Source organism: Monodon monoceros, unplaced genomic scaffold (genome assembly GCF_005190385.1).
Source record: "Monodon monoceros isolate NGI ecotype Baffin Bay Population unplaced genomic scaffold, NGI_Narwhal_1 Super_Scaffold_19, whole genome shotgun sequence".
Lineage (NCBI taxonomy): Eukaryota > Metazoa > Chordata > Mammalia > Artiodactyla > Monodontidae > Monodon > Monodon monoceros.
In genome coordinates, this window is record NW_021703775.1 from 80,766,832 (window position 1) to 80,790,658 (window position 23,827).

Here is a 23,827-nt window from a genome sequence, read left to right on the forward strand (position 1 = left end):
TGAGGCATAGGTGCTCTTTTAGACATACTGAAGGACATCCCAAAGGGATTTTTCAAGTTTGATTACACTTTATTTAGTCTTGGCTGCTTGACTTTAGAACCTGGTCTCTATGTAAGAGGTTAAACCAATGAAATTCAGAAATTTTAATTGCAGTGAACAGAGTAGGAGAAAGGGAAAGATATAAAAAACAGGGCTTCCCTGGTGGCGCAGTGGTTGAGAGTCCGCCTGCGGCTGCAGGGGACACGGGTTCATGCCCCGGTCCGGGAAGATCCCACGTGCCGCGGAGCGGCTGGGCCCGTGAGCCATGGCCGCTGAGCCTGCGCGTCCGGAGCCTGTGCTCCGCAGCGGGAGAGGCCACAACAGTGAGAGGCCCGCGTACCGCAAAAAAAATAAATAAATAAACAAATAGAAAATATAGTTAGGAAGTTCAGAATGAGTGAGATAGGGCTTAGCAGCAGCATTTGCGAAAAAGGGATCCCGGGGTTTTGTTCACCTCTAAATCAAAGGAATAAATTAAGCAGAATGTTGGCAGTGATTCCACATGTGAATGGGGGTGGGGAAGGAGGAGGGGGTACAATTGAAAGGGCCATCTTGGGGCTGTTAACGTGAATGTTCATTGAGAAATATTTCACGGATTGAGGATTAGAGAAAGATCAGAAAAGAGTTCAGGAATTGTGTTATCAGGCAGCATCTAGAGAAGGCATGTTTTTAGGGTTTAGGAAAAGAATAAGTTCATAAAAGAAAGTCACCCTTTGTGAGGTAAAAAAAAAAAACAACTGATGGGGCATTAGACTAAGGAAACTTTTCATTATTGAGCACTTAAAGTCAGAACAGCAAGTTAGTGGAAAAGTTAGATTCCAAACTCCATGTATTTTCATTACTTTCTTCTAATTAACAAAAAAGGAGAGGGATGAAAAGCAGATGCGTTTCTTTTTAGTGAGCTTCCTTTCTAACCCAATTCACAGCAGATCTACTGTAACTGAATTTTATCTTATGCATGAAATCGCTTTATAAGGTGTTGTGTTCTGTTTGTAATTTTTCAGTTATATATTCATAATTGTGAAATGGGAAGTAGGGCATAAATGTCAGGTGGCTAATAAAGTATTCTGATCTAATACAAACAAGTTGTTTGTGTCTTTACAAAGGGGAAATGTGGTCTTCCTATTTTAATCTAAACACTTTCAGGCAGTAACATAGTATCTGTGGCATTTTTCTCAACAAAGGAAATCCTCCATTTCCCATCACATTTTGTTGGGTCACGAGAATAGCAGACATACAGAAAGCGTTAATGTGTGACACTCAGGAAGTAATTTTCTGAGCATCCTGTCACATTTTCAAAAGTTAATTTCAGTTCCGGTGAGGTAAAAATGAATGTAATTTCCATATGGAAATATTTGACGCACGTATGACATTTATTTTATTATGTTAATATGTTGGATGATATTTATTTTTGCATAAATGTTTACACATCTGGCATGCCCGTTTTCTTGAAAGTAAATGCCAACTTCCTATTCAGATGCTAGGTTTTCAGTTCTGAATCAAATATTGACCAAGGATCTTATCTCCCAGCCCTGGTGACGACATGCTTACCAGGTTGGTCTCTTTACCATTCTTGTTTTGGACAAGATAGAGTCGGAAGTAAATCTAGTATCCTTTTGTCCTGTTGGTGTGGTCGCCTAGTTGGTGGCGGTAGAGTGTAGTGCTCCCAACCAGGGATTGATTTTAGTCTCTGAGTTTACCTGACTGCTTTTGAACCCTCTGGTACTTTCTTTGATTAATATGCCCATTACCTATTATGGGTTTTCTTTTGTTGTGTTTTGTTTTTTTTTTTTCCTTAAAAATAGAAGGCAGGTTATACAAATAGGCAAGAAATTTGGGCCATTCTTTTAAAAGGCCCAGCTAATACAGAAAATAAGAAGAAAGTTCTAAGACTTAGACTTTTCTTTACTTTGATTTAGTGTTCTCTCAAATCCCAGGCAAGTTTGTCTTCTAATGCACATGTGCTCAGATGTAAGCACCCTGAGGGCAGGACTTTTGTGTGTTTTACTTTTTGCTGTGTCCCTGGTGCCCAGAACAGTGTCTGGTACTTCGTGGGCTCTTGCTGAACGCGTGCCAATTTGAAGGAATGAATATTACTGACATTTCATTTAAAAAATTTTATTCTGGGGCTTCCCTGGTGGTGCAGTGGTTGAAAGTCCACCTGCCGATGCAGGGGACACAGGTTCGTGCCCCGGTCTGGGAGGATTCCACATGCCGCGGAACGGCTGGGCCCGTGAGCCATGGCCGCGGGGCCTGCGTGTCCAGAGCCTGTGCTCCGCAAGGGGAGAGGCCACAACAGTGAGAGGCCCGTGTACCGCAAAAAAAAAAAATTATTCTGGAAATATTTCAAATATACGTAAAGAGAAATGTAAAGAGCCCCCATCTATCTATCTCCTTGCTTCAGTATCATGTGCTTTCCCCCCATGCTTTTTTGGGGGGCGGTGGTGGGATTGACTCGTATTATTAGCAGTTTAAATTGCTGTAGAAAGAAGTTGAAAATTGTTAAATGGAAATGAATAATTGATCTGCACATTGGCACAAATCTTTAGTTAGGCTGTGTTTACCTTCTTGAGGAACAGAACATTATTCTTGGTTGGAAAGAAATAATGTGTAAATGATAATAGTGAGACATATTGAAAGGAAGTTTAGGTCTGTTTATGTTTCTTTCATATTTGGACATGGTTGTATCATTCATTCATTCAGTCATTTATTTGTATGACTTTATTTTTTTTAGAGCAGTTTTCAAAATGTTCACAGCAAAATCATGTGGAAAGTACAGAGTTTCCACATACCCCCTCTCTCTCACACACACACATACCCCACACACACACACAGTGTACACCGCCTTCTCCACTGTCAGCATCCTGCACCAGAGGGTACATTTGTTGTAGTTGATGAACTGACATTGACACATCATTATCACCCAAAGTCATTAGGGCTCACCCTTGGTGTTGTCCATTCTGTGGGTTTTGACAAATGTATAATGACATGTATCCACCATTATATATCATACAGAATGGTTTCACTGCCCGAAAAATCCTGTGTGCTCCACCCATTCATCCCTCCCTCTTCCCCCAAGCCCCTGGCAACCACTCATCTTTTTACTATCTATGTGGTTTTGCCTTTTCCAGATGTCACATAGTTGGAATCATACAGTATTTAGCCTTTTTAGATTGGCTTCTTTCACTTAGTAATATGCCTTTAAGATCCCTCCATGTCTTTTTGTGGCTTGATAGCTCATTTCTTTTTATTGCTGAATGCTCTTCCATTGCATGGATGTACCACAGTCTGTTTATTCATTCACCTGTGGAACTTGTTGCTTCAAGTTTTGGCAGTTATAAATAAAGCTGCTCTAAGCATTCATGTGCATGTTTTTGTGTGGACATAAGTTTTCAACTCTGCTGGGTAAGTAGCAAGGAGTGTGATTGCTGCATTGTCTGATAAAAGTATGTTTAGTTTTGTAAGAAACGCCAGACTATTCCAAAGTGCCTGTACCATTTTGCATTCCCACCGGCAATGAAAGAGAATTGCTGTTGCTGCATATCCTTGTCAGCTTTTGGTGCTATCAGTATTTTGGATTTTAGCTATTCTCATGATGTGTAGTGGTATCTCATTGTTTTAATTTGTAAGTACATTTATTTTTATATTGGTCACTGAAGGAAATCCAGCCCTTTGTTTTTTGTCCTTGTGGGCTTGACTAGATAGTCTGTGCTGACTAGTTCCTAGTTTGAGTTTTTGGGGGAGTAAGGGTCATTGGATTAATCCTTAGTAGGCACCTTTCATGCACCTGCACTAAGGCCTGGGGTATCAAAGACATTTGATTTGTTGCCTTGGAGCTTATAGTTTTGTAAAGGAACAAACATTACAGTTGTAGGAGCACGCTAGGAAGCCATCTTTCCATAGGTGGGATAGTCAGAGGGAGTACAGACATTTGAATTGAATCTTGAAAGACATGTAGGAGTTAACCAACAAAGAGGTAGAAAGAAAGGTGGTGGAATCAGGGAGATCTTTCTACACACAGGGAGTTGAAACTAGATGCTATAGCCTCAGATCTGTTCTGTGTGCCTGGGAGGAGCTTAGGTTTTCCAGGGGCAGGGAGGGGCAAGAAATAAATAAAACTGGAGAGATGTAAGGGCCTTAAATCTAAACCTTTGTACTATGTTAGCATTTTTGCTTTTGATTTAAAGTGGAGCGGCATGCCTTTGAAGGGTTTTATTCAGGGGAGTGCGATCAGATATGGGTGTAGGATTACTCTGCCTATAGGGATTGGGTGGCTTTGGAAGCAGGGGCTAGGACAGATCATAATTGACCAGGAAAGGTCCTGAGAGCGCCCTCTGAGGTAGTGGCGGTGGCTGGTGAAGGAGGAGACAGATAGAAGAGGCGGTCAGGAGGTAATGCCTCCTTAGGGCTTGGTGATCGTTGGGAGTGGGGACTAAGGCAGATGGGGCTGAATGAGTGATGGTGCCGTTCACAAAGGTAAAAGCTACAGGCGGTGGAGCAGGTGCTCAGCTGAGTTTTGGAAGTGTTGAGATGACTTGAAGTTTTCTCTCCCAGGTATATGATTTAAAACTCCGAAGCTTCAGATAATGGCAAGCTACTTCCTGGGAGGGCATTTTGATCTTTTGGTTTATCTCTATGGAAAGGATCAAAAGTTGTGAGTGAGTTAAGTTCTTGAATTTTCTGGAGAGAAAAAGGATCTTTTGTCTTTCTTAAAGGTCTCTTCTCAGTCAATATCACAAATACCAATCCAGATGTTCACTAAGGGTCTCAATCCTGAATTACAGGCTCTGGAACAATTGATGTTTCAGTTTGATGTTGTAGGGGGCTTGTTAATCATTTGGTAACTCTGTTTCTGTGCCTCTGTCCCTTTGGAGATGTCGTTTATTACTTTAGGAAAAATGCTCTATTTTTTTTTAATCAAACATTGTAAAAATATATAACCAAGGAAGAAAAAGTCCTTCATAACCGCCCCTCCCACTACCATTCTTAACAGGACGGTGCACACTCTGCAGAGTCAAGTCAGTTCTCTCTCCCTCCATGCCCCCAAACCCCCCAAACACTAGCATGTGCGTTTTAGCAGAATTGGGGTCTCGTGATGCATACAATTTCGAAAGGGGCTTTTGTCACTTAACGATATGTTGTTGTGATCAGATCAGATAAATATAAAGCAAACCCATTCTTTTTAAAGTTGCACAATATTTCATTATATAGATGTCATAATTTATTTGTCTAGTTTCCTAGTAATGGATATTCACCACTCGTTTCTTTCAGCTCTCTAAACTAGTGCTGTTTAGTAGAACTTCTCTGATGGAAATATTCTAAGATCTGCTCCGTCCAACGTGGTAGCCACTAGCCATGTGTGATTATTAAGCATTTGAAATGTGCTTGGTGTGCCTAAAGAACTGAATTTTAAATTTTACTCCATCTTAGTTAATCTAAGTGGCCACATGTGGCCAGTGGCTACTGTATTGGACAGCGCAGCTCTGAAGTATGTCAGAGTCAAGTTAGGTCATCAGGGTGCTTGCTTGGATCACATTACTTGGGCCTTCGTAAATTACAGTTTAATGGTGTTTCTTTGATGTTTAACAGTCATATAAAGTTTCTCTTGTAAACCTCTTTTAGAGAAGTATTGTTCAGTGTTAGAGTTCCTTAGAGGGAGATCTATGAAATGCTTTCTCGAGTTTAGTTCCAAAAGAGAGTTTCTCTTTCCAGACATATCAGTATGCTTCCTTTATCAAGTAAATGATCTCTTTCTACCTCATTATGCATCTCTTTTGCCATGGTTGCCATGGAGTCCAAAGTTCAATTTTTGGTTCTGCTACAGCAGGTAATCTTTTCCCTTTCATCACTCCTCCCACCAAACTATATAGCTTTCCTTTCAGTCTGAGTTTAAATATTTCATTATGTGTATGGTTTTCCTTGTAAAGCACTTCTCTTTTTGAAAATGATTAGATTTATGTGAAGTTTTTGGAATTTATCCTAAGACTTAACTAAAAAAAGATAAATACAATATACGCACTACTTCCCTCCCACAACCCTGCACACACATACATCATACATCTTAATAGGGCCATTAATATTGTCGTGTATGAATCCTGTTTACTATCACAGTGGGAAATATATGTATTTAAAATCTGAAATAGACATTCTACCTGGCTTGTAGAAAATTACTTACGTGCTTTATGGTTGGTTACCTTTTATTCAATTATGAGTCAAAATTGGGTTCTTTTACCCTCTTGTTTTGCCAGTATAATGCTCTAGTTTGGCTTTCTTTGGGAATATATGGAAATCTCCTTTTGCTTGAATTTAAAATGTATTCTTCAGGATTTCCTAGTTCCATGTGTGGCACCCTGTAGATAAACATTAACTGCTAAATGGTGGCAAAATATTTTTTGACCCTTCTAGAGTAGCAGTGTTGAAGTGTATAACCTTCATTTAAAAACATTTTACTCTTCCTTTGTTTCTGCCAAGTTTCCATCCCTAGATATTTTTAAATATTAGGATGCCCTTAGTTTTTACATAGACTTAAGAATTGGAAAGCGTAAGAATATGCCGAAAAATTATTAATAAATTTCTTTGCCTGTGAGGAAGTAGGATAGAACCAGGAAACTGCTGATGTGGTAACCAGGATAACACACTAAAACCATCTGTGTAACTCTTGGCAGGAATAAAATGACAAAATAAGATCTTGGAGAGTGCACATTACCCAGGTGTGTGATCAAAAAGATAAATACATTCTCAAATGATAAAATTGGCCTAGTGCCTTTAGCACCCATGGGACTGTTGTGTGTACACTTACGTGCAGACATAGCTGTCAAGGTTGAGCATTTTTAGTGTAGTTAGGAAACTGGGACAGGAAAAGGCTGGAAGTAGAGGACTTAAGCACTGCTTGGAGTCACTGGAACTGTAAACTCTGGATGTGAACTTGGGGAAACTGCGTGGGATTTCAAGTGTAACATGATGATAAACATCCAATGGTGATTTGCAGCAGAGGTGCAGAGCCAGGCTCTTCAGGAAAGAATAAAGGGGAGACCTTAAAAGAACCATGTTTGTCCTATTTAACTAACAGTGGACTTTGAAAAAGACAGGGACCAGAATAAGATATTTTTTTCTTTTTTCTTGAGAATTGAAGGAAGATGGAAGCTGAGGACTTCTTCATGCTATTTAATGCACTGTTTGTAATTTTCAGGAAAAGCTTTTCATTCTAACTCAAACTAGAATTACTTAGGTTAAGTATAATACAGCTTTGAATACTTACAAGAGAACTTTAAGAGATTTGGTTTATGAAGGAATTTCATGGTTTTGAACAAGATTTTTGCTCTCTTAAATTGCAGTGGTTTGAGAGTAATTCTCTTTCCCCTTTTCCTCAATTTAGCAGGACTATTTGGTGTAAGCTTGCATGTTCTGAATGTTGCCAAGCTCACAGTCAGTAGATCTCCAGTGGATGTATGTGTTCAGTTTTCAGTACATTGTTACTTCAGTTTCCCAGAAGCTTTCTTGACATTACAATACCTCAAATTCAAAAGTTTGAAACAGGAAAGGAGTGGTATGAATATCTGTTTTCAGGTACATTTGTCTTTTCACAGTTTGACAGTGATGTGTCTAGGTGTGGATCTCTTTGAATTTGTCCTACTTGGAGTTGAGCTTCTTGGATGTGCAGTTTAATAGTTTTTACCAAATTTGAGAAGTTTTTGGCCATTATTTCTTCAGATACTCTTTCTGCCCCTTTGTTTCTTTTCTTCTGGGACTCCCATTTTGTGTATGTTGGTCTGTTTGACGTCCCACAGGTGTCTGAGGCTCTGTTCAGTTTTCTTTTTATTTCTCAAACTGGATAATCTCAACTTACCTGTCTTCAAATTGGCTGATTCTTCCTTCTGCTGATTTATATCTGTTGAGCCCCTCTAGTGAATTTTTTATTTCAATCATTGTATTATTCAACTCCAAGACTTTTATTTCGTTCTTTTTTATTTCGTTCTTATAATTTCCCTCTCCTTGTTGATATTCTCTATTTCATGAGACATGTGTTCTCATACATTTCATTAGTTCTTAGGCACGGGTTTGTTTGTTTAGTTCTTTGTGCATATCTGTAATAGCTGATTTAAAGTCTTTGTCTGGTAAGTCTAAAGTATGAGCTTCCTCAAAAGATAGGTTCTATTGACTGCTTTTTATCCCCTGTATATGGGCCGTGCTTTCTCTGCACGTCTTGTAATTTTTTGTTGAAAACTAGATGTTTTAGATAATATAATTTGGGAGTTATGGAACTCAGATGACCCCCACCCTGAATTCACTGTTGTTGCCATTTTGTTTGTTTAGAGACTCTGCTGGATTAAGTCTGTAAAATCTGATAGCTTTCTTCTGTGTGGCCACCAAAGTCTCTGCTTAGTTGACTTAATTCAGCTGATGACAGAGCTTTCCTGGAACCAGTAAGTCTCCCATCCTTTTTAAAGGGATCCTTGTAAACATAAGTCAGATCATGTCACGCCTCTGCTCAGAACCCTCCAGTGACTTCCATCTCACTCAAGGAAAAGGTGAAGACCCTACCTGATCTAGCCCTTTCCTGTCTCCCTCTGTTCACACCATACTGGGTTGGTCTCTTTGCTGATCCCCAAACACGCCAAGCAGTTCTGATCTCAGGACCTTTGCATATGCCAGATATTCTCATGGTTTATTCTCTCCTCTCCTCTAAGTCTGTATTCAGTTGTCACTTCAACGTGGGCTTCCCTCTCCACCCCTGCTCCCCCTCCCCTGTGTTCTCCATCACCCTTCACTGCTTTATTTTCCCCATAGCTCTTATCACCGTCTGTCATACTCTATACTCTTTCCTTTGTTTGTTTATTGTTTCCCTCTCCAGAATGAAAGCTCTTTAAAGGTAGAGATTCTTGATTGTTTTGCTCACTGCTGTATCTACAGTGAAGAGAAAAATACTTGAGAATAACTATTTGTTGAATAAATGAATGGTGATCTTTGGCAATCTATTCTTATTTAAGAATGAGACACTAGGGACTTCTCTGGTGGTGCAGTGGTTAAGAATCTGCCTGCCAATGCAGGGAACTCGGGTTTGATCCCTGGTCTGAGAAGATCCCTCATGCTGCAGAGTGGCTAAGCCTGTGCGCCACAACTACTGAGCCTGCGCTCTAGAGCCTGTGAGCCACAACTACTGAAGCCCACGCGCCCTAGAGCCTGTGCGCAGCAACTACTGAAGCCTGCGTGCTCTAGGGTGCCCGCATGCCGCAACTCCTGAGCCCGCGTGCTACAGCTACTGAAGCCCGTGCACCTAGAGCCCATGCTCTGCAATGAAGCCACAAGAGAAGCCACCGCAATGAGAAGCCCGCACACTGCAATGAAGAGTAGCCCCTGCTCGCCACAACTAGAGAAAGCCCGTGCGCAGCAATAAAGACCCCATGCAGCCAAAAAAAAAAGGAATGAAATACTAAATGCTGATTGGAAGCTCTTTGTATGCCGTGGTCTTGTCTTCTGGTAATTTTCATGCTAACTCTTCAGCTAATGACCAAAGGCATACCTTGGAGAAATCACAGGTTTGGCTCCAGACCACTACAATAAAGCAAATGTCGCAATAAAGTTAGTCACATATGTTTTGGTTTCCCAGTGCATATAAAAGTTATGTTTACAGTATACTGTAGTCTATTAAGTGTGCAATCGCATTATGTCTATAAAACTATGTACATATCTTAATTTAAAAATACCTTATTGCTAAAAAATGCAAACCGTCATCCGACAGCACAGGGTTGCCACACACCTTCAGTTTGTAAGGAACACAGTATCTGCAAAGTGCAATAAAATGAGGTCTGTGCCTATATTGGAGGATTCCCAGATATCAACATCTGGAAGTCTGTCTTTGGGGATCTTTCGTTTTCTATAGAGAATCCCCCAGTTCCTCACCAGGACTGTTAGGGGTTTAGGCTGGCAGGAATGGACGCACAGCAGCATGTGTTTGGCTTCTGGCATTCTGGGAGCTGCGGAAGGAGCTGAGGGCCGCACACTGATATGCAGGCTGCCAGTTAGTTTGCTAACTTCAGCCCCCGCAGCTCAAGTCACCTGTGCCAGGTATCCCGTGGAGCAGCTTTTCTTCACTTTCTCCAAAAAATCATCCTCTGGTTTCCTAAGGGGTGGTGGGACTTTAGATATTCATCAACTCCATCATCTCCCCTCTGTTTGGGCCCATCTTCCCAGATGCATGGAGCCTGGAAGTGCTGGGTTTCAAGGACTCTAAGGAAAGAATCTAGTCCCCTCTTTGATACTTACCTCTGTAAGCACCCAACATTTTTTTTTTTTTTTTGGGCTGCGTTGGGTCTTCATTGCTGTGCCCGGGCTTTCTCTAGTTGCGGCGAGCGGGGGCTACTCTTCATTGTGGTGCACGGGCTTCTCATTGCAGTGGCTTCTTATGTTGTGGAGCGTGAGCTTCAGTAGTTGTGGAGCGTGAGCTTCAGTAGTTGTGGAGCGTGAGCTTCAGTAGTTGTGGCACTTGGGCTCAGTAGCTGTGGCTCGCAGGCTCTAGCGTGCAGGCTCAGTAGTTGTGGCGCATGGGCTTAGTTGCTCTGCGGCATGTGGGATCTTCCCGGACCAGGGTTCAAACCCGTGTCCCCTGCATTAGCAGGCGGATTCTTAACCACTGCACCACCACGGAAGCCCGTACCCAACATTTATACTGTGTTAAATCCTTTAACCACTATATTTTCTTCTTTTTGTCCTTGAAGGGTAATACCTTTTATACTGGTTTACTATCATTTTAAGTAGGCTTGGGAGGGAAAGGAGATAAAAATATATAGTTAGTGCGCCATTGAATTGTTTGCTTGGGGTGTCCTGTCTTCCCTAACCCTTGAGTATAGGTGCTCCATCACATGCTTATTTGTACTCATAGGGCATTGCATAGATTAACTATTGGTTTGTCGGCTGATACGCACAGAATGGCATAGGTGATCTTTTTCTTTATCACCTGGCCTTATTTTATTATTATTTTATTTCAGTGCCTAAACTGCTTTTCAAAAAGTGAATTGAAAGAAACCTGAAATCATGGCAGATAATAATTTTTCTCCTTTTTAATAAATATTTTAAAATGTGAAACTAAATTGCTCTTTTGCTGATCTGATTTTTAGGAATGAGAGAACAAAGTACTACAAGTAGAGTACCTTTAAATGACTCATAATTACTCACGCAAATACATGTAAACTTGGATACGCAATTAGGCAGCTCATTATGTTGCAAATGCAGTTACATGCTTAAATTCGTGGCCACTCCCTTGGCTCACCCAGCTGTCTCTCCTCTTTTAGGCTTATTTATGACCGGTTATTAATAAGCCCCAGCTGTCAGAATTTAAAAATACATGCTGGTACTAGTGGTGCTGTTCAACTAATAATAGAGGGAAAGTTTGAAAAGGAAGTTTGCCTTTGAGTTTATGTATTGCAGAGTTGGTCATCTTAGTTGGCAAAATCCCGTTCTCCTTCTGGAGATACAGGCTGTACATTTAGAAAAATTATGATTAATCGTAATAGTGGTTAATGATAGTTACATTATAGTATACCCGCGTCATCTCTGATCTGCAATTCTGAAATCCAGAAAGCCCTGAATTTTTTTTTTTTTTTTTGTAACTGATCAGTGGCAAAACCTGAATCGCTTCATTAGGACTCAAATCTGACATGTAATGATGAGGCTCTTTCTAGTCTATTTATCCAGATCACCGGTATGAAGATGTGTAGATTTTGCCGCAGAGAACTATTAATGTGTTTGATTATGGATCACTGACCCAGACCCCACTGAAGATTTTACGTAAAAGCACTATACGTACTGTGTTACCTTTTGAAAATGCAGAAGATTCTAAGGTTTCAAATGCTTTTTGGCCCCAGTAGTTTCTTCTTCTTCTTCCTCTTCTTTTAATATTTATTTATTTATTTGGCTGCGTTGGGTCTTAGTTGCGGCACCGCGGGATCTTCATTGCGGCACACGGGCTTCTCTCTAGTTGTGGAGCACCGGGTTCCAGCGCGTGTGGGCTCAGTAGTTGCGGTGCTTAGGCTTAGTTGCCCCGTGGCATGCGGGATCTTAGTTCCCCGATCAGGGATCAAACCCGCATCCCCTGCACTGGAAGGTGGATTCTTAACCACTGGACAACCAGGGAAGTCCCTGGCCCCGGTTACTTCTGATAAAGGGTTATGGCCTTATAGTGAGAGTAACAGATTTCAGATTAGATGTGGGTTAAAATTCTAATGGGGAAACTTTAACTGATACATGTTAGAACACTTGGATATATTACATACAGTTAAAGTTTCCCATTTTTGTTCGAAGTTATTGTGAAAAAAGAAAAAAGAAGTTATTTATTGTGTGTTGATACAGTACTACCAAATAGAGTAATTAAGAAATTTCTTAGTTACTAAGGTTTTTAAAATTGTTTTTAAATCATTAGTTTAAAAGTGAAGGGACTTCCCTGGTGGCGCGGTGGTTGAGAATCCACCTGCCAGTGCAGGGGACATGGGTTCCATCCCTGGTCCGGGAAGTTCCCATGTGCCGCGGGGCAACTAAGCCCGTGTGATGCAACTACTGAGCCTGCACTGTAGTGCCCACGAGCCACAACTACTGAGCCCATGTGGCACAACTACTGAAGCCCGTGCACCTAGAGCCCGTGCTCCACAACAAGAGAGAAGCCACCGCAATGAGAAGCCCGCGCACCACAACGAAGAGCAGCCCCCGCTCGTCGCAAATAGAGAAAGCCTGTGAACAGCAACGAAGACCCAACGCAGCCAAAAAATAAATTTATTCTTAAAAGTCAGGGTAACAATTTCATATTTAATTGCTGTGCTATATTATCAGTGATTTTCATATAAATAGGAAATACTAAGTAGCATTATAAGTAAATGGGAAAAATTATGGCATCTATATTGAATTAGTAGTTTGGTTCTTTGTCTCTAATGATATTAATAATACTTTGTTGTTATTTTAATCACCCTTGATCTGTTAAAACCATCCATCTAGTAATCCTCAGTCCTTATTTCTGCCTTAACCCAGCTTTAGGATGTGGCACAGTGGTTTTTCAAAAGAATGGGGTAAGGGGTACCCTCTTCTGTCAACTCCCTAAGAATCTTAATATTCATCGTCTGTCCTCCCCACTCTTAGTCATTTTTGCCCATTACCAGAATATATGAGAATTTTGAGGTTTTAAATTAAGCATCTGTAATTAACATCTTAAAGGTAGGTTGTAATCATACAGGCAGATGAGCTTGGGCACATGGCATGTATTTTCATGTACCTTAAAATTGGTTCTTTTGCCCAAACGGATTAGAGCAAGTAGATACTCGGCTGCATTTCAGTCAAGGCTTTCCCAAAGCACACTGATAAAGATTCTTTCCTATTTTGGAGGACCAAGTATTTCTGTTTAAATTGATTGATATGATTGTCATTAAAGTTGCTGAGGGACCCACAGTATCCCTTTATAGCAGTTTGATGAGTCTGTGTCCAATTCTCTACTTTTACTGACCTGTGACTTTAGGAAATTCTTATAAAAAGTGGCAAGTCATTAACAGATAACTGAAGTTTAAAATAGAACAGTCTTTACCAAGTTTCTGAAACAAAACTCTTCTGGTGCATAAAAATGTAGATAAGCAATAATCAGTTTTGACTGCAGTATAGAATATAGCAATATAATGACACTACAGAAAACCTAGAAACTTTTGACGTAGTGGTAATAGTACACCAATTGTTAAAAAAGATGTTTTCTTCAAGTTGTAAAGCCTGAAATTTAAGAATAAATTAATATATTTTTACATATTCGTTGAAGGATTAACATTTTATGAATAAAGACAGTGAGAAATTTTTACACATGAATTAATATTGTGGTCATTATAGGTATATCAGAGCTGTGCACGTAGTTAAACCCTCCTTGTTAGTTAAGCCAACCACTGTTTTTGCAACTTAGTGGTAGACCTTTGAGGAAAGCTCTAATGCGGATAAAACCTTCAGTGAATACCAGTAATTTAAATCAGTAATTTGAACTTTGTTATGGTTATTCTGATTTTTTTCTCTGAGTAGGAAGTAGGGAAACGTGATTAATAATCAACCCATTAGACTTAGTTTTGTTTTTGATGGAAATATTTCCTCCTGTAAAATTTAATGGCCGTGAATTTGATTGCAGAGATTATTTTCCATAACCAGAGCTGTCCCTGGAGAGGCAATTTGAAACAGTTTCATTAGAATCCAGGTAACTATCAAAGAGTGTTGTGGAACATTATAAAAAAGGGCCATGTGAAAGTAAGTTCAGATCTGGTCTGAAATTTTAGTATTCCTACCCCTCATCCCCCAAGAAAAGTCAGTAAACACAGTGTAATCTTTTCATTGTCTTTGAAGCCCATGTTTATGACTGATTTAAGGTTTAAAGGTGAAACTACTTGATTATGAGGTCCTTTGGTACCAGTACCCCCTTGCATAGGAGGCAAAATAAATCTGACTTTCACTAAAAAGTGTTCTTATATCCAGTAATTTTATGGTGAGGTATTTGAATGTTTTTATCTGAGTAAGGACAACTAGACAATTTAAAAAATACTTTTGCCAAAGTAGACCCTTTAAGTCTTCATGCCTTGTGCAGTGGAATTCGTGAATGCATTCATACATGTTTTATGTGTGACTAGATTTATTTATGAAACACTTATTGAACACCTACTACTTGGCAGGCAATGTTCTGGGTACTGGAAATTAAGCACTTAAAACCGATGAAGTTTAAACCCTCCCATGAGAACAATTTCTTGAGGATTTTACATTCTAGAAAAGTGCTGAGGGTTAGTGTACTTTCTTCCTCTCTAAAAGAGGAGACGATTGCTGCCCTTAGGTCATACACCAGTACATGGTCGAGCTTTGCTTTTGCATATTTGTGACTGATGGGAAGCAGATACCCTGTAGCTGCAGGTGCCTAAACTTTCACTCTCAGAAGGTGCCCCCCGTGGTTTTCCTAGCTTGCTCACGTGTTCATTCCAACCGGAAATCCTTTCAAATATACTTACTGAGTGTCCCAACCCGGCCTGTTTCATCTAGCCCTCGCCCGTCTTCCACGTGGATTCAGCACAATCTCAGTTCATGGCTTTAAACGGCTGAGTGTGTGCTCATGTGCACGTGTGTGTGCATGCACAAACCATCTGCTGCAGTTAGGTTTCTAACTCCTTGGGGAGTAAGAGGATAGTTGGGGACCTTGGTTTAGCACCGTGCTTTATGTATAGTAGCAATTAATATCGATATTTGTCGACTTCAAGCTACTGTCCTAAAATTGCTTAAAATCACAGCAGTTTCTTTAAAGTGGTCTACATTGAATTTTTTTAAAAATACCTTTCATTTCTTGAAGGTTTGTCTTTTATGGTTAGTCTAACCACTTAGCATATCAAGACCTTTACCTCTGTTTTAAAAATTGTACAGATTATGCAAGTAAGAAAATTCTCCATGGGACTTTTTAATGCTCATTAAGAGTTGTTTTTCACGTTCATGAGCCCCATAGCCTTTGGCAGGAGTGGTGGGATCACCCTCTCTAATCAGGCAAAATAATAGAATTAATTAGTATGGCTGTATCTTACATTTACTTTTTTTTTTTTTTGAAATGGTTGAAAAGGGTGTTGGGGGCTGTCTTCCTTTGTTATAACTCTCTTCCTCCTACCTTCCCTTCTCCAAAAAGTTTAAGCTAGATTTAATAATTTCCATTATGAGTTTTGTTTTTTTTCCTCTGTATGATTGATTACTGTCAAAATACACAGGCAAGAAGTCATTGGAAGTTCCATTTTGTAAGAGCCCAGAGTTCTCTCTTCTGAAAGCCTCCACCGTGAGAGAGGGTTTCAGTAGCTTGGCTCTCCCACTGAGTGTTATTTCTTTTGGGATAAGCGTTGACCTCAATGCGTGAGGCATCTGCTGGGAAAGATTTGTACCAAGGGCAAAAGCGTAAGAAGCAATCACGGTATTTTATGGAAGTGATTGGGTTACAAATTGAAGTATTCATATTTTATTACTTGGTTATAAATTCTGTTCAATCCTTTGTTCCTCAGCCTTTTATTGGGACTGATTGTGGATCCTGGCAGCCCATTTTAGGTTAAATCTAAAGAATTCTGTATACAGAATTTTAATTTTTAATCAATTAAATGAAGTGGACCATACAAGATAGAATGTAGTTATCAAGTGATTAGTTGAAAACCCTTAAAAAGGGTAATTCTCATTTTGGACTTTCGTCATGAGTGGCAAACAAAAGGTCTGATATGCCAAGTATGCTTTTGTAGATTCCAGTACTGTTTTGAATGAAAGAGATAATAGAATTATAGATGGATGTTACTGTTACTACCTGAATTATTATTTATATTTTCATAGTTCTCATGTAAGAATATTCATTAATATTGTTGTGTCCCAGACTGAGATTTTTCCCTTATAGGCCTAAGTTCTCCCTACTCTGTTTTTTTCTCTTCCATTATAGACTTGATTATGCATATTGCAGTTGTTTCTCAGTACTTCTGATAGAATCAAGGATTTTTAAATTATATAAATATAACACAAAATCTGGTTGTAAAATAACTCTTAGTTCACATGATTAGAATGTACATTTGCTAACCTTCTAATCAACACCGGCAGGTTTTGGGTCCTGCTCCCAGGTGGTGTTCCTTCTTAGACAACTTGACAGAAGAACTGGAAGAGAATCCAGAAAGCACAGTTTATGATGATTACAAATTTGTCACCAAGAAAGACCTTGAAAATTTAGGTAAAAAAAATTATGATGAAATGTTTATAAGATTATTTCTGCTTGTTTTTGTTTTGAGTTTTGAACATTAGAAGTGATGGAGTCACATTTATCTGATTTTCCAAATCTCTTTCTGACAAATCAGACATTAAACTTAGTATATATAATCTCTGCTTAGAAAAAGATTCAGATAAATTCAACCTACTGAGGCTTTTTTGTATCTTAAATGAGGAATAATTTTTTTAACCTACCACCTGTGTATAGGAAAAGTATCAGTCAAGGGAGCAGTGACTTTCAAGTACTATTTGAATATAATAAGATTTTGAGAAATCTCAGAGACTGCACGGAAATGATTTTTGTCCCCATGTAGGTTTGCTTATTAAAAGACCTAATCCAAAACTTAGAACCCATAGATTGAATCCTCAAATATGTAGAACCTTAACAGTTACTTAGGTTTAAAGAATACAAACCAAGAAATGCTTCTTAATAATGGCCAACATTTAAAATAGGGCTTACGTGTGCCAGGCGGTATTCTGAATGTTTTATATGCAACTCATTTAATCCTCACAGCTATGGAGTGGATACTATTATGATTTCATTTTATAGGTAAAGAAACTGAGGCACAGAAAGATTTTTTTTTTCCCAGAAAGATTAAAGCAACTTGCCAAAGGCTTCAGTGGTTGGTAAATGTGAGGGTTAGAGTTTAAACTTAGAGTCCATGCTCTTAACCTCAGCCATACTGACCCCTCTGAAGAACATATTTATCTTAGTTGACTAGTACTGGTTTGTAGGATAACAAGACTAGGTTTTGCTAATCTTGTTCTATTGTTGGGAAAAGGCTACATAGCAAATTACTGAGAATGGGAAAACTTAGAGGATCCATTCTCCACAAGCCTAGGCAGCTTAGTTATCTTTAGAACAAATAGAGGTACTATAGCAGTTAAATGCTAAAAGAAAATAGAATCATATAACAAATAGATTAGAAGAGAGATTCTTAAATTCTATTTTTAAACTATATCTTTTAGCACAGTTAATCCAGGCAGAATTATTTTCTACCAGCTACCACCAAAATTATTCTTTAAATTTTAATGTTTAAAAAGAAAAGAGTTGTATTTAGCCTTTTAAAAATATGACTTATGGATGAAATAGGGTGAACTAAGTCTTCCTACTGAAGTGCCTCCTTAAATATCTCCAACGTAATTTTTACAGTATACTTGTGTCATACTCACCTACCTTCTTAAATTGGAGACTAAAAAGTCATTGCTATTTTGTGGATTTTTAAAAACTACTATGTTTAGTATATTTTGGGTGTTTTTTCAGTCTCTTCACTGTGTTTATTTTGGGTGAGGAAGGCAGTGATAAAGGTTTAGATACGTTTTGTTAAAATGCATTCATACTGCCTATTTTTAAAACTATGGAAATAGATACAATATTCAACAAAATAAGTTATACTAGAAATCATCTTCATGTAAATTAGTAATATCTTTTAATATTAAATGAGCCGTTGGTTATAATTTTTCAACAGATTTTATGATCATATATAAAACCTTTTTAAATAATTTATGTTAAAGTAAAAATAAGGCCATGTAACTAACTTCCCTTATTTCTTAAGATTATAGCATTGAATACTTGCAAGTTCTGACATTTCCCAATTATGGCCTTTAGCAGGTCCTATACCGTGTTTCATGGGCCACTGTGTATGCAGTGCTGGATGGGTAGCATTGTGGCTGATATCATGGGCATTAGAGATGGGCTGACATGGGCTCACATCCCATGACTAATAGCTCTATGACTTGGCCAATTTACTTAACCTCCTTGTGCCTTGGTTTCCTCATCTATAAAATGGCAATAGTAATGGTACCTACCCATGGGGTTGCTTGGAGAATGAATCAGATAATGCTTGAAAAGTACTCAGCACAGTTTTGAAACATAATACATAAATGTTACCTATCATTTTAAGAGATTTGTGGCAAATAAGTTTGAGAAATGCTAGGTTAAGCCAAGATAAATCAGTTTCTCTACTTATGGACTTCTTTGAGCCTTTAATGCCATCATACACTATAAATCCCCAGGAGTGGGAGGAGAATATGAAACAATTCCCAAACTTAACTTGATCATAGAACCTCTTCTTCCTCAAAGATCTCTTGGGACTAGTGTTCTGTGGAGCTAATGATGAGAAAAGCTGCTGCTCCTGCCAGATTCTCTGTGTAGAATTGTTTTAATATGAAAAGCTTTCTCCTGGAATGGAAATAATGCTGGGCCGTAAATATAAATTTTATATACCTAACAGAGGAAACAAAAAATTAGGAGCACACGTGTGCAGGTACCTAAGTGCAGACTGTTATGCATTGGACATTTCATTAAGGTTCAGCCCTCCCTCCCCCCGACCCCCCTACCACCTTTTAAGTTTCTCCTGTGCAAATCCAAACCCTGTGGTTTTATTAACCTAATGAATTCTAGGAAAGTATTTTTCTGACCAAGTCTTATTACTTTATGAGATTATCCTAAATTTAATTTTGCCTTTTGATGTTATTCTGTAATGTATATTGTTCTGTACATCTATGTGATTTTCCTAGTAAGTGATTTTTAGGTCTGGAGCGATGTTTATTTCTAAAATTTGGAAATCAGGGTAATGTTTTCCTTGGAAACATAGTCACTTAGTATTATACCAACTAAAGCTGCCTTTTATGTGAGTATATCATAGGTGGTCTTATTCTGAAGATAAATATCCTCATAACCTTTTTCTGTGTAAGTATTTGCAATTAATAAATAATTTCTGTGACATAGGCAGAGCATCCTTATGTGACCACCAGTACCACTAATTGTAAATGAAATCTAAATCTAGGAAACCCTGTGAAAGGTACTGTTTAAAGCTTCCAAACACTGATTGGCATTGAACTTTTAATTCATCCATGATGAAGTATGTCTGTATGTAATATATATGTTGGTATAAATTTGCCAAAAGCTGTTCTTTTTGGGGAAAAACATGCCCTAGCTACATTACTGTTGTGACAGTGTCCTTTGTTTGAAAGTTGACAACCTAGTGTTGATCTCAGCATTTTTTGTTTGTTTGGGCTTTTTTTTGGCCACACTGCACGGCATGCGGGAGCTTAGTTCCCCGATCAGGGATCGAACCTGTGCCCCTGCCGTGGAAGCGTGGAGTCTTAACCACTGGACCGCCAGGGAAGTGCCCTCAGTATTATTTTTAAAGTTAAACTAGCTCATGGAATCCAAAATTCTGAGAACCACTTGTATAGGGAACCCTTCATTACTTATCTGTCATAGTTCATAAAGACCTTGCCATCATTTTTATGCTTAGTATTGCATTAAAAAGAAGGAAGGATGATATTGCTGAAGCAGAGTAAAATTTTCTTTGCAATTATTGAAGAAGATCAGTAATTCTGATCCTTAAATTTTTACTCAGAAGTGAACTTATAATCAAATTGTTGTCATGAAAGATCGTTGAATTTTAATCAAGATTTCATGAAGATCTGCCCTCTTTTGATTAACTTTACCCAGGGCTCACCCATCTCATTGGATCACCTTTTCTCCGGGCATATATGCATGGATTTTTCATGGATATAAGACTCTACCACAGGGTAAGTACAAAACTACAGTTATTTTAGGTGATAAATAAAAGCACTCTGTAGCCATTTCTTCTCTACTTACTTTCGTTTGTATAAAACATACTTAAGATTTGTAAGCGATCTGTCTGTTCTTTGGCATGATAGCCGTGCTGTAGATGAGACATGCTGCTAAATACAATTCTCTTATTTTTAATTTTTTTCCACTTTGAAAAGGTGAAATTGATGGTAAATCCATTTGCTTTTGAAGAATATAGGAAAGATAAGATCCGACAGAAGATAGAAGAAACACGAGCACAGAGAGTCCAATTAAAGGTAAATATTGTAGTCAGCATTGAATCTACTAGAGAAAGGTACTTCATTTGTATTTTATTTATTATTCAAAGAAACCTGCCATCCATTTCTTAGTTTTTCCATCCTTAGCTTACATCTTTTACTAATATTTCTGGTTTATTTTATTTGTTGTGACTGTGGATACTCTTGACAGTTGTATCATTATAGACTCCGTGGTAATGGTATTGTGGGAAAATAATGCCAGGTGAGCTGAGAGTGTCAGTCCTACCAGGAAAACATGATGTTGTTTTCAAATAGGGATTTAGATTTTGGAGTGTTGGTGCTTTGCTAATCCCCATTTCTTTCTGACATTTGGGAGTGTCTTAGGCTAGCTGCTTGGATCATGGGAAATGGTCATTAGACTGTTCCAGGGCCCAGACAGGAATCAGGCCACACTAATTCTATTAACAGAGGGAATTTACTGTAAAGAATTGTTACCCAGGTATTAGAGAACTGAAAAGGCAAAAATACTGAGGTATTGATAAGAGAGGCCGTGGCTTCAGGGAGCAGCTAACACTCCAGGGCTGGGCGGCAGGAGAGAGGCAGGCCTGAGAGCTGGGACTCAGACCTCCGTGGAGGGCTGACAGCTGGCGCTGGGGTTCCCGAGGTAGGATGAGGCTGTTCCAGGAGCGTGGGAGAACCACAAAGTGGACTCCCTGCTCTGCTGGAGCCACCTGTTGTTGCCAGGACAAAGAAGCGTTGATGGGTGACGTCACGCCAACGGCAAGCAGAGGGGAAGCGCAAACCCCATCTCCTTCTGCCTTCCGACTGAGGTCAGCCACCAAGTGATACAATCATTTCTAACTGGACATTGTTTAAAACACATGCACACACTGTCGGTGCAAAAGACTAGTGACAGGTTTTTCCTTTTTCCAGATTATTTGTTAAGTTTTTAAAAGCAGTGAGTGTGTGTATATTGGCCACAGGTCAGGCTAGGATGTGGAGTCCTCCTGTCCCTGCTTTTCGCTTTAACCTTTAAAGCTAAATTGTAGGTGTTTCAGTACAGTTTTTTTTTTTCACCTCTACTAGAAATTGCCAAAAGTTAACAAAGAGCTGGCACTTAAATTAATTGAGGAAGAGGAGGAAAAGCAAAGATCTACATGGAAAAAGAAGGTTAAGGTAAGATTTTATAAGGCAGAGAAAATACTGATAAATTGTTTCTCCATTTTCTTGACAGTAACTTGTATCTTTTTTCTTTTTACTTTAAAAATGCATTTGGTTTTCTATTTTCCTTGCTTTTAAGATAGTATGTGCTCAATATGGGAAGTTTGTAGAAAAGAATATAAAGAAGAAAGTCACCCATATAATTCTCTCCAAAGGCATCATTAATATTTTAGTGAATTTCCTTCCTGTCTTATTTATCTTAAAATTATAAACTAATAGCAGGATACTACTGTCTATATAAAATATTTATCCTGTTTCTATAAAATAACACACATAGCTTCCCATTTTTATTAAAAATTCTTTTGTAAATATTTTTGAGAGCTGCGTATTTTATCTTGTGCATGTATCTTAAGTAATCCTTTTATTGTTCAATATTGAGTTTATTGTTTTTCTCTGTACTAACTAGGTTTGTTTATAACTTCACAAGTAACCAGTTTTCATTTAGACTTGGCATCATTGGGACTGTGCACTCCTATGAATACTGCTCTCTACATTCCGTTCCTAATGTAAAATAGAGAAAGATCGATTGTAAACTAAATAAGGGTCAATGCTTCATTTAGCTGATGTCGTCAAGACAGGAGGAGATTTTTCTAATTTTCCCGGATATGCGAAGGCTTCCTCGTTCCTCCCCAGTGCTGTTTTCTCACCTGCTTAGATCAGGCAGGCAGATTACCAAGATGGGCTGTTCTCTGGAATGAGGTGTAAAGATCCGATCTCTCCTGCAAGCCTGCAGGACCTGCCTGAGAAGATAGATGGCCGAACCTCGTATCTGGGCCAGCTGTGTTGAGCTCTCAGGAGGGGATTGTTTGCTTGTTTATTCTTTCTCGGTTCTCTCTCTAGTTTTTAGCCAGGTACGTGAATGGGAGATAAGTGAGCTCTTCATGTGTTAATTTTTGTACCATTCTCTTCAGTGACGTCAAGGGACTGCAACTAAAGGGTCTTGAGTCTGGCCCCCTTGCTAACTAGTTGTGTCATCATGGGTGATCCTCAGCTTCACTGGGTCATAGCTTGTTCTTCTCTAAGATGCAGGAATAGGACCAGCGAGGGGCGTTCCCGGTGCCATGAACGGGTTCACTCTCACTGTTCCCTCCGTCATCCTTGGCCTCCTCACTCTTTCTGCATCCTCTTATCCTGGTCTGTTAGCTTCTTTTAATATGCTGTTTTTTTCCCTTCTTTTTCCAATTCTTTTAAATTTATTTTTTATTGGGGTATAGTTGTTTTACAGCGTTGTGTTAGTTTCTGCTGTACATGGAAGTGGAGTTGCCTGTGCTATACAGCAGGTTCTCATTAGTTATCTATTTTATACATATTAGTGTACATGAATCAATCCCAATCTCCCAGTTCATCCCACCCCCACACACACAAGTAAGTACATAGATGGCTTTTACATTTCTACTTTGATTACATGAATAGTATACCAATGTTGAAACAATGACTTAAACTTGTTATATGAATTTATACATCTATATGCTATGGCTGTGCACCTTCCTGCTTTACATCAGGGTGTTAAGTATATATGTATATCTTAAAATGTTTAAAATGTAAGTGCTTCCTGTACCTTGACTTTCTCCTCAGAGTATTCACATTGATTTATTTTCTTTCTTCCTTTCTTTCTTCCTTTCTTTCTCCTTTCTTTCTTCCTTCCTTCCTTTCTTTCTCTTTCTTTCTTTAATAAATTTATTTATATTTATTTATATATGTGTTGGATCTTCGTTGCTGCGCACGGGCTTTCTCTAGTCGTGGTGAGCGGGGGCTACTCTTCATTGCAGCGTGTGGGCTTCTCATTGCAGTGGCTTCTCTTGTTGCGGAGCATGGGCTCTAGGTATGCGGGCTTCAGGAGTTGCGGCATACAAGCTCAGTAGTTGTGGCTCACGGGCTCTAGAGCACAGGCTCAGTAGTTGTGGTGCATGGGCTTAGTAGCCCTGCGGCATGTGGGATCTTCCCGGACCAGGGATCGAACCCATGTCCCCTGTATTGACAGGCGGATTCTTAACCACTGCGCCAC

General features: G+C 39.1%; 1 protein-coding gene across 1 annotated transcript in view; it reads left to right on the forward strand.

Annotated features, from left to right (window-relative positions):
• NOL10 (nucleolar protein 10) overlaps positions 1-23,827 on the forward strand; it is an 86,780-nt gene that overhangs the window by 39,412 nt on the left and 23,541 nt on the right. The window contains exons 14-17 of the mRNA XM_029232113.1: positions 16,636-16,762; positions 20,261-20,340; positions 20,542-20,640; positions 21,688-21,777. Of these exons, the coding sequence (XP_029087946.1) occupies positions 16,636-16,762; positions 20,261-20,340; positions 20,542-20,640; positions 21,688-21,777 (396 nt within the window). The remainder of the gene's footprint in view (positions 1-16,635; positions 16,763-20,260; positions 20,341-20,541; positions 20,641-21,687; positions 21,778-23,827) is intronic.